Below are 16182 nucleotides of genomic sequence, written 5' to 3' on the forward strand. Positions count from 1 at the left end.
ACAAAACAAAACAAAACTGCATGACTTACTTAATAAGTAATTTCCAGCACTCACTGATCTCCATCAGGGGAATTTGTCCAACTCGACATATCTTTTTTATGCACGTCTGAATAGTACTGTATTGAACAAATTCCTCCAGAAGCTGATCAGTTAAACACATTAGGAATTTTAAAAGTACTGCACTTTTGCCTGTTGTATTATTTCTAGCTTTCTAGGTGAACGGTAGTGAATGCTAAAAAAAATTTTTTAAAAAAGGAAGCTGGGGTGGGCGGGCAAATTTGCATAGGAAGAATAGTGGATGGAGAAGGGAGTCTGTGAGCCAATAGGGCACTTCCAAAAGAGAGAGAAATGCTATGCTAAGCGTTGGGTCTCCGTAACATTCAGTGATCCACATTCCAGCATAATACTAAGCTTGGATGAACTTGATCCAACACAAAAGCTCCAAATTCAATAAAGGTTAGCGGTACTTAAACCTCACTGAAATCAATGCGCTTAAGTCAATTGCAATTTAATATGTCCCTGACTTTAGCTACATCTGGCTGGAGGGCTTTGAAACAACACCCCCCCCCCAAAAAAAATATCAAGGGACATCCACGTTCAGCCTATCTGACAGATATAATCTGCTAGGCAGCTGAGTTGGTTTCCAAGATGGCTCCTGCTAATCCAAATGGGAAGACTTGGGGCATGCAGAATTAGTATGGATGGTACAGGCTAGAAAAGGGATTATTGCACAAAATCCCTATACTACTTGGTACCCCTTCCTCATAGGAACTTTTCATCTATTCCCACTAACTTTGCAGGACAAAACCACTGTTTTGACATTTGAAGTTTTAAACTCAGAGGAGTAAAAGGTTAAGACTTTTCTTTCCATTCAAGCCTTTTAAAATAACTGATGTTGGCCAGCTTTTAAATCTTTGTGTAAACTTCAGGGGTACCATGGGTTTTTGTTCCATTTTTGCTTTTAGTTTTATAATTTCATGTGCTATTTGTATTTGTAGTACCGTAACCTTCTTCTTCATTGGAAGACACCAATGTTGTTATAGGGCTGCATGCAAATGTTGCAGATAAATAAATGGAAAGGCAATTTCTGCTTCTAAATAAAAGACATCACTACAGCAGGTACTAAAAAACCATAATAGGCTTTTTTAAACATTACCCTCCCTTTCGCCAATAAATTTAAAGCTAAGTTTGATGAATACTCACATAAAGTTATTCGTTAAAGCAGCTATGCTGATTACTTCCCATTTTCCAGATGTAATGGGCTTCATCTCCTAACATATAAAAAGGGTAGATAAAAATTTAATTTACATGATACAAGAACCTAAATCCACAATGATTTATTTATATATCTGTTACTTACCCCTGTGCTACTGATACCAATGTGGTGGATATGCTTATAGCCATCTGCGTTGCTGACGATTTTGTAATAGCTATCACCATCAGGCGCAAAGTAAGGCTCAGAAGGTTGAAACTGGGGAAACCAACAACCAAAAGTTTACAGTGGATAAACAAGGTAGATTTTTTTTTCCTAATGGCTTTAACGTTTATATCATTTTGTAAGTTGCTGTGGGTCACTTTTCTTTTCTTAAAAAGGGAGCAATAAATTCAATAAATAATATAAGCTTTGGGAATCCTTTAGATATTCAGCTTCATTAAAGACCTACATTGGCTCCCAGTACATTTCTGAACACAAGTGTTGGTGCTGACTGATCGCCGAAGAATTGATGCTTTTGAATTATGGTGCTGGAGGAGACTCTTGAGAGTCCCATGGACTGCAAGAAGATCAAACTTATCCATCCTTAAAGAAATCAGCCCTGAGTGCTCACTGGAAGGGCAGATCCTGAAGTTGAGGCTCCAGTACTTTGGCCACCTCGTGAGAAGAGAAGACTCCCTGGAAAAGACCCTGATGTTGGGAAAGATGGAGGGCACAAGGAGAAGGGGACGACAGAGGATGAGATGGTTGGACAGTGTTCTCGAAGCGACTGGCAAGAGTTTGGCCAAACTGCGGGAGGCAGTGAAGGATAGGGGTGCCTGGCGTGCTCTGGTCCATGGGGTCATGAAGAGTCGGACATGCCTGAACGACTGAACAACAAAGCTGACCTTTAAAGCCCTTAACAGCCTCAGCCCAGTATACCTGAAGGAGTGTCTCCACCCCCATCGTTCAGCCCGGACACTGAGGTGGTTGCCTCACTGAGAGAAGTGAGGTTACAGGGAATCAGGCAGAGGGCCTTCCCAGCAGCGGCACCCGCCCTGTGGAATGCCCTCCCATCAGATGTCAAGGAAATAAACAACTATCCGATGTTCAGAATACATCTGAAGGCTGCCTTGTTTAGGAAAGTTTTAAATGTTTGAAGTTTTATTCTGTTTTTAGTGTTCTGTTGGGAGCCGCCCAGAGTGGCTGGGAAAACCCAGCCAGATAGGTGGGGTATAAATAATAAAAGTATTATTATTACTATTCCTATTACTATTCATTGAATAGTGATCAAGGATTTCTGGAAAATGCAAACACTGCAACATGAATTTGCAGTTCATGATGGAAGAATCTAGTGTCTTAAAGAGTCAATAGAACAAAAATGGCTTTATATATCATGGCTAAAGTTTTAAGTGAGTTATGACTTATAATCTGGGTTCACCCTCTCAAACAAGATCTATTCTGGTAGCGATATTATTCCAAGATATTTCATTATGAGCCCTATGCAATTAGATTTATCATCTTATTGAAATGCTGTGTTCTAGATGAAGGAGGCTGTCCTGGCAGGGGAGTAATTGCAAATAAATAGTACTGTCTTGCATTGAGTTGAACAGGCAAATTATACTTCTGTTTATGACTTCTGTTTATTTTAATACTCCCGAAGTGTCTGCTGGCTATAGCATTGTTCATGTGTGCACAAATTATTTAATAAGGAATCATTTATCAAAAACTATTAGAGATAATTGTTTTAGTTATGGCAAACAAGTGGTCAATAGAGGAATTACTTCTTTTCAGTGCACTCCCACCTACCAGAGAGGCTATTTCACTGGATTACACAATTGGCACCTAATATTTATGTCCACACGCACACTGCTAAAATTGACAAAATATTACTCTATAATATGCGGTGGCGAAAGGAATGCAAATGGATGAAATATTAAAAGTAGTAACATATAGAATCAGCAAGTTTAGTTGCTAGTTCAATAAAATGACTAGATCTTTTTTATGGCAAAACATCCTGTTTTCAATATGAAAGCAAAAAGACCCTATTCATAAATCAATGCAAACACAACTTTCCCTTCGCTAATGTATTTAATTATCCAAAATCACTCCAGGTTGCATCCAATGTGCCTTTACCTGAGTAGGAATAACTTTAATTCTTGCAAGTCAGGGAACCAAGTTTTCACTGATCTCTGCTAGTAACCCACCATCCTCAGCTACCATCCCCTCTGAAAAACTGCTGCTGAGGAATAACCTGATGCTCCAGAGAAGGATATGGTAAAGAGAAGTCCACAAGGTAGGTGGGATCAGTGAAAATCAAGTGCCCTGACTTGAACAAACAGTCCTCCTAAGAAGCAGGTTATGCACATTCCAAAGAAGGCTCCAAAAGCAGATGCATACAGCAGCAAGTGGCATTCAATAACATATCTGGCAACCTGGATCCATTGCTCTAAGGCAGGGATGCAGAACCTGCAACCAACCAGATGCTGTCATACGACAGCTTCCATCATCCCCAACTATTGTCTTTACCGGCTGGAGCCGATCAAGTTCAACAACATCTGGAAGTTCCCCTTATTTGCTCTAAGGAAAATATTCATTAGCGTAGCTGTCCAAGGTTTCCCATTATTTCTAAGCAGCCTCCACAACATTCCTGTAATCAATTTTGTTGTTATCCATAGCTGTACATTCAAAGGTATTATGCAAAGCCATTGGTGGAGAATCTATAGAACTGAAGTTTTTTTTAATGAATAAAACCAAGGCTTGCTAATTCGCCAATAGGCTGCACCTGCAAAGCCCTGCTGCAACTTTGCAAGTGCCACTGGTCAGCTGATCGCTGGTGCCTGCAAAGTGCTCTGCGTTTACCAGTGTGCACTGATTTTGAAATGGCTTGCAAGGGTTGAGGGCTCTGCCAGCTAGAAACAGTTGCCCGCCCCTGTGGCATGAAAGCAACTTTTGATATATCGTAGTGAAATATAGCTGTGCTTTGCTGATGAACTGCTGTCAGCTGGAGTGCAGAAGGACATTATCCAACAATGGGGGAAAAAATAATCAATTCTCCTCCATCCTTTCTAGTTTATATTACACTCACGCTCGTTTTTTTCCACCTTCCTTTTGCATAACTGTTTGCCACATATGCAGTCTGCTCATCACTTTACTTACTGATACTTTATGATGTAGAAGCAAAATGTGTTAGCTGTAAGGTCTTCCTGATCAAGTTTGACAGCAGGTGGGATTATCTCCCATCTTTGTAGGGTAGATTTTTTTAAATCCCTGCTGTCTCCTTCCTCACTTTGTTTCTGGAAAGCTCTTTTTTTTGCCAGGGGACGAGAGGAATTTAAAAATTGTAAAAATGCATGGGAAAGCTTGAAATATCACATGCATTTTGTAATCTTACTAGCCTCAATTCCCCCCCCCCGCCCACACACACACAAAAGAGAAGTTGGGCACATGAGGTCATAAATGTGGCCTCACGATAGAACAATAGTGGCAATATCATTTAAAGTGTTGTTGTCTCAATTATTTGGAATGGGTGTCTCCCAATAGTCTTGTCTAACTGCGCACCTGAAGGGTTATTATTCCATTTCCCACTGTTAGGAAAAGTGATCCAATCCCATTTACACTTATCTGGGAGTAAGTCTCATTAAATCTATTGGAAATACATTTGAGGAGGTATGTATAGGGTTCAGAGACCAGCAGCATCTGGAGGGCCAACAGTTTCCTACTTCTAAGCTACACCTTCCAGTCCTTGTAGGCCAATGAAAATCCTGAAGAAACTTGGAAAGAATCCTTAGTGTTCCACCTGGGGGGGCAGAGGTGGAATGGACCAGTCTTCCTATAGATGTAATATGTAATTGATTATTAAACTACTGTACATGTCATGAAGTAGCAGCAGACAGAGTCGTCCTTCCATCTGGAACATGTTTGTTCCCAGTTGCTATTAGCTCCACTAGTGTTCTGGACCCATGTTTAAGGTACAAATATGGGCCTTGAGACTCCACCAGGGGACAAAAAAGCTGGGGAGAGTTTCAGGAAGAAAGCAGCTGGCAAGGCAGCAATTAAGTCTATCTTTTCCCTTTTCCTCATTGCAAAAAGCACCTTCTTAACTATGCTTTGCAATGGAAAAGGACCCATGGAGATATCATTGCACATGGCTGCAGTGTAGCATGTAGTTTGGCTCCCAGAAATACAGTACTTACTCTCAAATCAAATCAAATCAAACTTTATTCACGTAGCCAACAGGCCATTGCGACTAAAAATGCAGATAAAACAGATAAAAATACTGGAGAAATACCAGTCAAGTACACAAATATATAAATATACTGATAAATCATACTTACTCTGCCAACCCAGCCAGTTTTACTCTCAAAGTGACGCTCTTTGTCCTGAAAGGGGAAGAGAAAAGAGATATCCACCATTATAACAGGTGCCTATCAAGCAATACCCTTCTTGGGCCCCCCTACTCTAATATAAATAGTTACATGATTTTCTTTGCCCAACGGCTTCCTAAGGTAAGTTGACTCCCACCCTACCCTTTCATACCTGTGGACATTGCCAAGCTCCACTTTGTGTGTAGTCACAGATTCCAAGAACTGAAAAATTTTGAATTCTTTTGAGCCACTGCAGACAGAGTCTCTCATTGGTTACCCATGTTACAACACTCAGGTAGTGATCCCTAGAAAGGATAAGATGGTGATAGGCATCTATTGATATACGTACACAAGCTTGAATTCTAAAAACTCATGGCTACCATTTATATTTACCTGAGCATTAAAGTATTAAAACAATTGCAATACTATCTGGACTTCTGATAATGCTCTGTCTATGTTATCCTTGCTTTCTCCCCTCCTGATGAAGCAGCAATGAATTTTTAATTGCCAATGGACCCTTGACATTAGGCTGCAACTCTTAAAAACAGTATCTCCTAGTCTTAGGCTGCACATTTAAAAAACATTGAACAAGGATTGTTGACATTCTCACAATTCAAAAGAGGGTGCTAAAAAGGGTTATACTTTCCTTCTTGCACATTTAAATGCCAGCTTAAGAGTTTCACGAAACAGAGCCATTAAAAAATTGTGTGCAGATTTGCTCCAGCTTGTTGAAATAGATAAGCTGAAATTCCAGTTATAGCAATAGCAAATAGCAAATCACTATTTATAGGAAACCTCTTGTGACAGAATAATGGCTTGCTATAGTATTAACAAATAACAAAGGAACTATAAAAATGTTGAAAAGACAACTCTTACATATCAAACTTCTGCCAGAAATAGTTTTTTACTATATTTATGTTGCTGTCTTCAATCAGTGCTCTGTTCTGCTTTATTATATATTGTTGCTCAACAAAAAGAAACAGCACTATAACAGTTTCAAAAGCAAGGCTTGTTACATTATTTGGACTCACCCAGATGATATGCTGCTCGGTGCAACAATTTCATGGGAACTGATCTGGGGAAGAGACTGGGTATTCACAACAAATAGCCTTATGGTTGGGTTTTTCGCACCTGCCTGAAAGAATTAATACATTTTATATCATGATGACATCTGTACATAACAGCAATGCTCATTTGTTAAAGCAAAGTAAGCTTAAAAATAATTATTCTTCAGCTCAACATCTAAATGTTAGAATTCAGAATAGAATGGTATTCAGAAATATGCCAGGTATGTTAGGGATTTACAGAAATTCTGAGGTTACTACAGGTGACTGTGTCTCCCTTATCTCTTTCTGATCTTAGAAAACATTAAAGCTTTGTTCTATTCCAAAAAAAGAGGCATGGCAATATCACCCCTCCTTTTTTGTGTATATATAGACATTTTTATTTATTCCTTTATTTATTCTGAGTTTTTTATTCTCTTGAGAGAAACAACAGCTATGTGGGGCTTGTAGGAATGCTATTATCATTGGAACCACACACACAATTCAAACTAACATATACCAGTAGCTTATGCCCTATAACAGTCAATTTTACTGTAAAAGAAAGAGAGTCTCCTGCTTACACATTCAGGCACGCAATCCCGAGTAGTAAATAGGACAATGTGGTGATCTAAACCCAGCTTCATGTTAATACAGAGGTCTCCAATATCCCCAACTATTTTAAATGAAAAAGATGAGTGAGCCTAGAAACCTGAGGAGGAGAAAGGAAGCTCTCTCTCCCTCCCTCTTTTTAAAGACCATTCAATTGCATTTGCCGAAGGTAAAAGACCTAACAACCAATGAAGATCTGCCCTTATCACATTCCTACTCCACCCCAAGACAAGCCATTTCAGAAACTTAAATTCCAAAGTCTTAAATTGCACTTATTTCCTGTTTCCCTAGAGATAATAAAATACTTCAATGCTGCCAGATGCTATTGACTTAAGTCTCAGTAATCACAGCAAGCTGTTGAGGAGAGACAGACAATATTTTCGTTAGCAGCAACTGATTAAATGTGAGTATTCTCTTAATCAAAATGCTCAACAACTATGTTTAATAAATAACACAGACCTTAGGATATGGGATTTTAATGGTCTTTGGATATTGCAGTGTGTCTTCTGAATAAAATGAATACTCAATAACAGGAACTCCAGTATCGTTAATCTCTGCATATGCTAAAAAGCTGCCATTTGGAGACCACCACAGAGCAGAATGGGTGCCAAACATTTCCTCTGAAAGAGATGCAAATGTGTTCTTTTGAAGCAATAGTCGCTGAGTTGGCTTCTGCCTCTGAAACATTGTTCTTATTAATTTGTATATAATTTCAGATGGAACTGTAGCTGCTAACGTTCAGATGCTTTGCCCTGTCTTGCGACCAACACAATAACCAAAGCCTCAGAAATGCCTTTTTATAGAAATAGATGTGTTTTTAAAAAACTGGCTTCAATAATTAACGTAAATTCTAGCACTCAAAATCATCGTGTATTCTGACACTGAAAATCTAAACAGTTTACCAAAGACAATTGTTTCTTTCCTAGTCTACAACATTTCCACATGCAGCCTTCCTAATAAGGCACAGTCAAATGAAAAGCAAACAGCTCTAGTGCCAGTTATAAGCCAAACATTTTTAAAATGCAAGGGAAATACCAGACATTATCAATATATCATATTTAACCTTTCAGAAGTAGTGCCTGGGTTTGCTTTTTCTTCTTCTTCTTCCCTTTTATGTCTTTTAGAATGTAATCCTGCAAGAAGGGGCCATTTTATGTGAATTGATCACATGCAAGTTGCCTTGGGAGTCTTTTCAGATGAACAGCAGAGTAAAAATGCAAGACCCCTGGGATTAGATGGGGCCACACATATGGTTCTATTTTAAAAAGTTAAAGCGATGTGCAGGAGAAATTGTGTTCAACTCTCTTTTCCACCTGTGACTTCTCCGCAGCACCTCTACCACCAACACTTTTCTTTCTCAGTCATATTTATCTCAGAAGCCAGAAAAACAAAAAAGGCATCATGGAACGGAATTAACAGGTATTTACAGAGCCACTGCCATACCTGTAGTTTGGGCCTGAGTGAAGATTGCCCAAAATGTTTAGAAAAGTGCTTTGCAATTAAACTCAGCATTCATTTGGAAAAGAATTTGCCAATACCAAAGGGGGGGGGCACAACAGATTTTCAACTGAATATTTTCTATCTCCAAAGGATGGATAGGAACAAAGAAAATGCTTGCAAAACTGTTTACATGGATGTTTACATGATTTATCTTATCTCCACCCCCCGGGGTGTGTGTGTGTGTGTGTAAGTAATACAAAAACAAGGTGCATCACAAGGGCTAGTAAATTAAAGATGCTTGTTGAAGGGACTAATCATGAGTGCCAAATCACTATTGGCAGTAGTGAGTGAGGAATCCCCGTGTACATGAAATGTGGTGAATGCATCAGAACCACGGGATGTCAGTAAATCATGCAAGATTCATTTCAAATAACACTCTGAACAATGGTATGGAGGATCACACCATTTTTGGAGAAGTGGGGGCAAGGTGAAGTGGGTAGCAAATTCACGGCTGTGTGATTGTGCTCTCATGGTGTGCCTGTGCAGTCCTGATCTCACTGCTGAATCACCCCATTCCCCTCCTGATAAGCAGTACAGACAAATGCAAGCGGATTAGAAGTTTCCATTTCTAATCTGAGGCAAACCATAGTTTGCTCTTTCGCCGAAATGTAGCAAACTATAGTTTGCAATCAAACCAGGACCCCAAAGCATGACTGGGATTATTTTATCGCATGCTATGGGTTGCCACAAATTTAAAAACAAAAGCTTCTGATCTCCTCCACTTATGTGAGGATGAGTGGGGAGAACACGAGGTTGAGGGTCACAGCAGCTCATTCTCATTGCAGGCAACCATGGTTGCATCTGAATACAGTCACTGCCTCTTATAAATTCTGTATTTAGGTTGTAATATGGCAATTACCTTCATAAACCCAGTCTGGTATTCCATTAAAAATGTTGTTTTCTTCTCCATTTTTAGTGATCTGCACAGCGAGGGCATCTGGTGCTGTTTTCACATAAATGTTGTTATGCCAAACATAAGCCTGCCATTAAACAAAAACATTTTTTTAAAAATCACCATCAGATAACGCTAGATGCATAGCTCTTCACTTTATATCAACTGAATGACTTTTTTTCCCTTTCATTTGACACATTTGTAGACACACTGATTGGTTTTTTTTCCCACCCACCACCTAATGATTTATTTAAAATATTTATAAGCTGCCATTTAGGGTCAAACCACACTCTCCCCCGCTGAACAGTTTAATGAGCACCATTAGTTCCGATAATCATTTTTCAGGAAGAAGAGAAAGGAGGTGCCTGAATCATTTTCATGAAGATTAGTTAATTTCACGGAGGATAAGGATGCCAATGGCTACTGGACAATGTCAGAGGCTGTATGTTTACAAATTCCAGTTGCTGGACTCACAACTGGGGAGAGTGTTATTATACTGAAATCCTGCTTTGGGGCTTTCCAAAGGCACACCTGGTTGGCCACTATGAGAAAAGGATACTGGACAAAACAGGCCTTTGGCCTGATCCAGCAGGCTCTTCTTAAACTGTTATGATTCAAGGGAACTGAATGCAGCTCAAATGCAAATCTGCCATTTGCTTAACTAATTGATAGTCTAGTCTACATGGTGACAATACGAAAACTACTATCACACTTATGAACATTGTTGACTTCGATATAATTTAGATATATCTGAATGATGCTAGTGTGGCCTACAATGGTTACTGACCAATGACCATGTCGTTTCCTTTTCCCCTGGCTTAACTCCCCCCCCCCCCCGTCCTTTTCTTTCCCCTCCCCAAAAAACCTTAATTCTTCAAAACCTGAAATGGAAAAGAATGCTATATAAAGGAAGCAAAATCCAAGAAAATGCCCTTAATCTGTACAATCTGCTGTCAAGGACAAGATCCAGCTGAGAACGTACAACATTCTCAGAAAAGTAACTAATGTACAGAATATAGATACTGTATGTGCTCCCTTTTTAATTAATTTATTTTTAATATGTGGACCTGAAATATTGAAAACCTTGCTGCCAATATGCAAAGGCTCTTGGGTGCAATCCAGAGACATTAAAAAAATCAATGGGAATTTTGCCACTTAACTTTTATGGTATGGGTTTGGCTACAAGTGTTTCACTAACCAGTTTGTGACCAACAGGTGCCCACGATACATACTGGATCTCCTTGGGAATTGGGTTGACCTGTACTAAGGTACTACAAGAAAAGAAAAACACAAAGGGTAAAAGGAAAAGGAAAAAAAGCAACCATAATACTAATAGTACTACTAATACTACTAATAATAATACTAATACTGTTATAGCCTGGCTAGCCTGGCATGAACTAAAAACCCCTTTGTAGGGTAACAATAGCACTTTGATAACACAGTTGTAGTAGTAGTACTGACCCAGCAGACACATCATAGATGTAGTATGACGCATTGTATGAGTGCCTCCACACCTGCAAGAGAAATGTTTGCATATAAGGAAAACACCAAGACAAGCTGGAAGGCACACCAAGCCAGCATTCAAAATCCTTTTCCTAATCATGTTCTTCTTACCTACATTTTATTTAATGATCTTAAAACCAAAGTCTCTGGCAGGGGCTGTATGCAGACCTCCAGGCATCATTATCTGGCACTCATAACACTGACCAGGCCTTGCCCCAGGGCCATACCCCATCACCAGCCCTGCTTTGCACCCCTTGTGCTTTGGTTTGCCTGTCTTTGGTGAGCTCTGACCATGTATCTTGCTTGTCTGGCTGGAGGGTGAATGGATGCATGAGTGTGTGTTGAAACTAACCTACAGTACAAATACAACATTTTACATTCATTTATCTGCTTACTTATGCCTCTGGCCCTTCGCACCACCAGAATGAGGCCCTCAAGCTAGAACCGTATAAGGGCTGGAAGTGTATTTGCTCACACAACCCAAAGCTTTCATAGGGTGGTCAGAGCACTCTAGCACCAATGGCTTCATAGCCATGGGACTATGTGCTTGGGCATGGCCAACCCACACAAAACCGAGAGAAGTTCTAAGACTGATCTACACCATACTTTTAAAGCACATGACTTCCCCCAATGAATCTTAGCAACTATAGTTTCTTAAGGGTGCCGGAAGCTGTAGCTTGAAGGCTGGGAGTAGGGAGAGAGAAATCATAGTTCCCAGATTTCATTGGGAGAATCCTGATGCTTTAAAAAGGCATTGGATGTGCTCTGTACTGTCTATTATTGCATTCTATTAGGTTATTCCCCCACCACCAAATGCGCCTATTCATATACCCTGCAGCTTTACATTTTTGGTCACTGCTTCTGTGAGTACAGTCATACCTTGGTTTTTAAACAGCCTAGTTCTCGAACGTTTTGGCTCCTGAACGATTGAAACCCGGAAGTGAAGCTGAACATCCAATGCTTTGGAAGTCGAATGCTTTGAAGTTGAAGGGACTTCCGGAATGGATTCTCTTCGACTTCCAAGGTATGACTGTACAATTTAAAGACCTTGTGCTGGTTGTTCCCCACCCCCTTATGCCACTAGACTATGAAGATGAGCTTGACAGGAATGAGTCCTGTTATGTACTGAGTTGAATAGGATCCAAACTGCAGCAGGCTGATTGGTCCTAGAACAATAGGATTGAGATTGCAGCAGTCTGACTGGTCCCAGAACAATAGGATTGAGATTGCAGCAGTCTGACTGGTCCCAGAACAATAGGATTGAGATTGCAGCAGTCTGACTGGTCCCAGAACAATAGGATTGAGATTGCAGCAGTCTGATTCGTCTGCAGGAGCCACCCAATCCAGCTCCAGGTGGAAGTGAATCCGCATTCCGATTGGCATACAGGAGTATCCCGGAATTAGCCAATCATGTGGGGCCCATTGTGTAAATAGTGTATATATAAGCAAACATTTTGGGGGAACTGCATTCCTCACTACTATGAGCTAAATAAGAGCATGAAAATCACACTGGACTCCGAGTATCTTTCAAGTCCCTAACCCCTGCCTATCATTGAGCTGGAGAGATAGGCATGGGTCCTTTGTGTTATTGCTGGTAATATGTTAATCTTAAAATGGCAGTGCGACATTCAGTGCAAAAGCAAGCATACAGGTAGATGTCTAGAGGTGTGGGTCAAAAGATTTAATAAGAATTTTAGAAACTAAGGTTTAGTTGCCAGTGTTTGTTGCACTTAATGATTATTTCTACCTCTTTATAGCTGCAGCTGTACTATCAGCAACTATTCCCCACCCTTTTTAGCAAAATTGATTTGTATTTTTGAATTAAATATATTCATTTAATTGTTTATGCCAGCAGCAACAGCCCACCCCAAAGAATCCTCCTATTTTCCCAATGAACAAGAAAGCAATTAGTCACCCTCTTATTGCTGCTACAGTAAATGTCCCTCCCAACTGCATTTCCCCCCCCCCAAAAAAAATCAAAACAAATACTGGTATCCAACACTGGACTACACTGCAGGATATGTGCAATGCAAAGTAACTGGCCAAAGCATGTTGGCATTAAAAACATTTCCCCAGTCCTGATATACCAAAAGGCCCAAGTGAATCAATATTGTACAAAACCTGGAACTTTTCTACTAATATGAAAGAGATGAAACAAAAGAGAAAAGTAGGCTGTCACTGGTACCTTCTCATAACTGTATCGCAGAAGAGCAAATTTTTGGTCGGGGGACAATATGATCTCTGAACTATTGTAATGGGTCTGTTGATGAAAGAAAAAGGCATTAATAGAAAGAAACATATATGTATACATAAAAGAAAAATGCTCAAACTGTAGCTGTTTTGAGCAGGAGAAGTATGTGGTATTCATAAAAACTTACTAAGGTGGCATTTGACAATATTTCAGATTCTGTTCCGTCATCAGCATTGAAGAGAAAAAGGTTGTTTTCTGCAGTGTGGAGATACTGATTTCCTAAGGGGAAACGTAGGAAGCCATTTAGGAAGAAGAAGAGGAGGAGGAGGAGTTTGGATTTGATATCCCACTTTATCACTACCTGAAGGAATCTCAAAGAGGCTAACATTCTCTTTTCCCTTCCTCCCCCACAACAAACACTCTGTGAGGTGAGTGGGGCTGAGAAACTTCAAAGAAGTGTGACTAGCCCAAGGTCACCCAGCAGTTGCATGTGGAGGAGCAGAGACATGAACCCGGTTCACCAGATTACGAGTCAACCGCTCTTAACCACTACACATACTGGCTCAGTGGTGAGTAGTACTCATGGGACACCAAGTTCTCCATGCCTACTTCCTGTTTCCTGGGGAAGTGTGTTTGTTTCCCCAGGCTGATGCTGCTTCAGCTTAACTTAAAGAAACTACCTGTTTGCCCAAGCATTTGATACATGAATGTTTATTGGAATGTCATCAGCTAGCATTGTTTTTTTATTCTATTTTAGATTCTATATATTTTAGATGTTTTTAATTACTGCATCTCATGGTTGGTATTTTTGTGATGTTCTCTATCTTGGGCTCCTGTTGGAGTAAAGGCAGTATAAACATGAAAAGTATTATTATAATAAATAATAACATTGTATCTGAATACATAATTAATGTATTTAGAAATTAAAAAGATGCCCCAGTACCCGTTGTCTGTGTTTGCACATATTTTGCAAACAACTTTTTTCCCCTTTGTATCACGTATCATTAGTAGCCCTGATGCAGACAAGAAATGCATGCCCATTACCTGAAATCCACTGTAAGTTGAAAGATTTGTATTGAAAATCACCACTTAAATAATCTTGTAGAGTGAATGTCCTGCGGGAGTCCGAAGAACCTGTCAATAAAAGGAAAAAGGCAAGATTGCTTGTGTTGGATGGCATCATCAAAAGGGAATCTGTTTATAGCCCAAACCAGAATATACCATTTGCAAATAAAATGCCTTGATTACAATCACGCTTGCAACGATGATATGAGATTTGGGGTTTGCACCATTACTATGGTCTCTCATGATTGAACCCCACCAAAAAAGAAGCCTTATTGAAAAAGTTAAAGAAAAATCTATAGGTTCAACTTCCCTCACCTTCATTAATTATTCCAAGAATAGTAAAATCACCTAGCATTTCTAGATAGCAAGGTGAAAATGTGATGAGTAGCACAGCACTATTTTGAAGTACTAAAGGTAATACTGTAACTACTTTGGACTAAAATAAGGACAAAAGTATAGCGCAGCAGAAAAACATGCAAATCTGTTTATACCCATTTTTCATATAAATTCTGCTCCCATTAAACTTTATACTTAATATGAGCATATGAGGCTGCTAGTAATGAGATGTCATATATGCTGTTGCTTAAGAACACCAAGAAACCAAGAAACCAGTTTTGAAACCTTCAGTCTGCTATGTTAGGTCCAAACTCAAAAATTATTCAAGTCACTTTTTTCCTCCTACTAATTCCCAATTATAATTATAGATGGCTAGCAGTCTTGTACTCAGTGCTGCTTGGGAATTCTAAGAACCCCCCTCCCGAAAAAAAAAATCAGTGCAGTTTTGAAAAAGTTCGGTCTGCTTTTTTCTGATTCCAAATGGTGTCCAGTTGTTGCCAAACACAGACAAAAACCTGCTCTTTGATCTCAAGAACTATCATGCATAATTTGGTTAAAGTCAATCCAGATTTGAAAGGTTTAGTCCACCATACTGATTCAAAGTAGCCTCTAGCTGTAGCCAAGTACTGGGAGGAAGGGGGCGGGGCGCAGTTGCTCCCTGATCTAAGGAACCACCCTGAAAAATTTGGTTACAATATCTTAAGAAGTGTCCAAATGCATAACAAACAACCTGCAAAAAAGTAGATTGAGCTTTAGTATGTAGTGTATTGCCCTTTGTTTTAATATATCACGTCTTTTGATATAAGAAATGTATCAAACATGTTACTGCCATAAAGCAGTATGTTACAATAACCATAATATTTACATGCTAAGTAAGGATGAATGGTGCAAAGAGAAGATAAATGCAACCGGTACTAAAGCTACATTTTACTGCATGTGTTTATTCCTTCTCATAACCAGCAATACTTTAGAAGTAGTTTCCTGACAAACGGCAAACAAAAAGCTGGACTAGATAAATGCAACATAAATCATGCTAGCAGCACTTTAAATTAAAGTGTACAATGAGTTAAATAGCAGACAATTCTTATTCAGGATCTTGCATTCTGCAACCTGTAAAACAAATGAGCTGCTGTGCTTACACAGTTAAACTGCTAAAAGTGGGAGGCTGCAATGACCAGCTTTTTGCCTCTTGTCTCTAATACAGCACACGCTATCACCACAAGTACCACTAGATATTTGGCAGATAATATTGCCCCAGGAGTGGAGTAGCAGAAAGAATTACAAAGAACTACCTGTGCAGTGCAGCATCCTACTTCAGATATTACTATAGCAAAAGAAAAATAAGGGTTGCCTAGAAATATTCAGTCTTCTCCTTGTGTAGGTCATGAGAAAAGGAAAGCATACATCCCATACAGAGTTCATCATCTTATGTTGTGGCAATGCTGTGTGACCAGATCACCCAGCAATCAGGACCCTCCGTGGTT

General features: G+C 39.6%; 1 protein-coding gene across 1 annotated transcript in view; it reads right to left on the bottom strand.

Annotated features, from left to right (window-relative positions):
* Positions 1–16182, bottom strand: part of DPP4 (dipeptidyl peptidase 4) — a 52941-nt gene that overhangs the window by 29305 nt on the left and 7454 nt on the right. Inside the window, exons 3-14 of the mRNA XM_033165953.1 lie at positions 14342–14431; positions 13485–13576; positions 13292–13366; positions 11065–11117; positions 10802–10874; positions 9571–9691; positions 7671–7831; positions 6591–6694; positions 5732–5864; positions 5530–5574; positions 1361–1471; positions 1204–1271 (exon numbers count right to left, since the gene is read on the bottom strand). Coding sequence (XP_033021844.1) covers positions 1204–1271; positions 1361–1471; positions 5530–5574; positions 5732–5864; positions 6591–6694; positions 7671–7831; positions 9571–9691; positions 10802–10874; positions 11065–11117; positions 13292–13366; positions 13485–13576; positions 14342–14431 — 1126 coding nt within the window. The remainder of the gene's footprint in view (positions 1–1203; positions 1272–1360; positions 1472–5529; positions 5575–5731; positions 5865–6590; positions 6695–7670; positions 7832–9570; positions 9692–10801; positions 10875–11064; positions 11118–13291; positions 13367–13484; positions 13577–14341; positions 14432–16182) is intronic.

This window comes from Lacerta agilis, chromosome 1 (assembly GCF_009819535.1).
Source record: "Lacerta agilis isolate rLacAgi1 chromosome 1, rLacAgi1.pri, whole genome shotgun sequence".
In the NCBI taxonomy this organism is placed as follows: Eukaryota; Metazoa; Chordata; class Lepidosauria; order Squamata; family Lacertidae; genus Lacerta; species Lacerta agilis.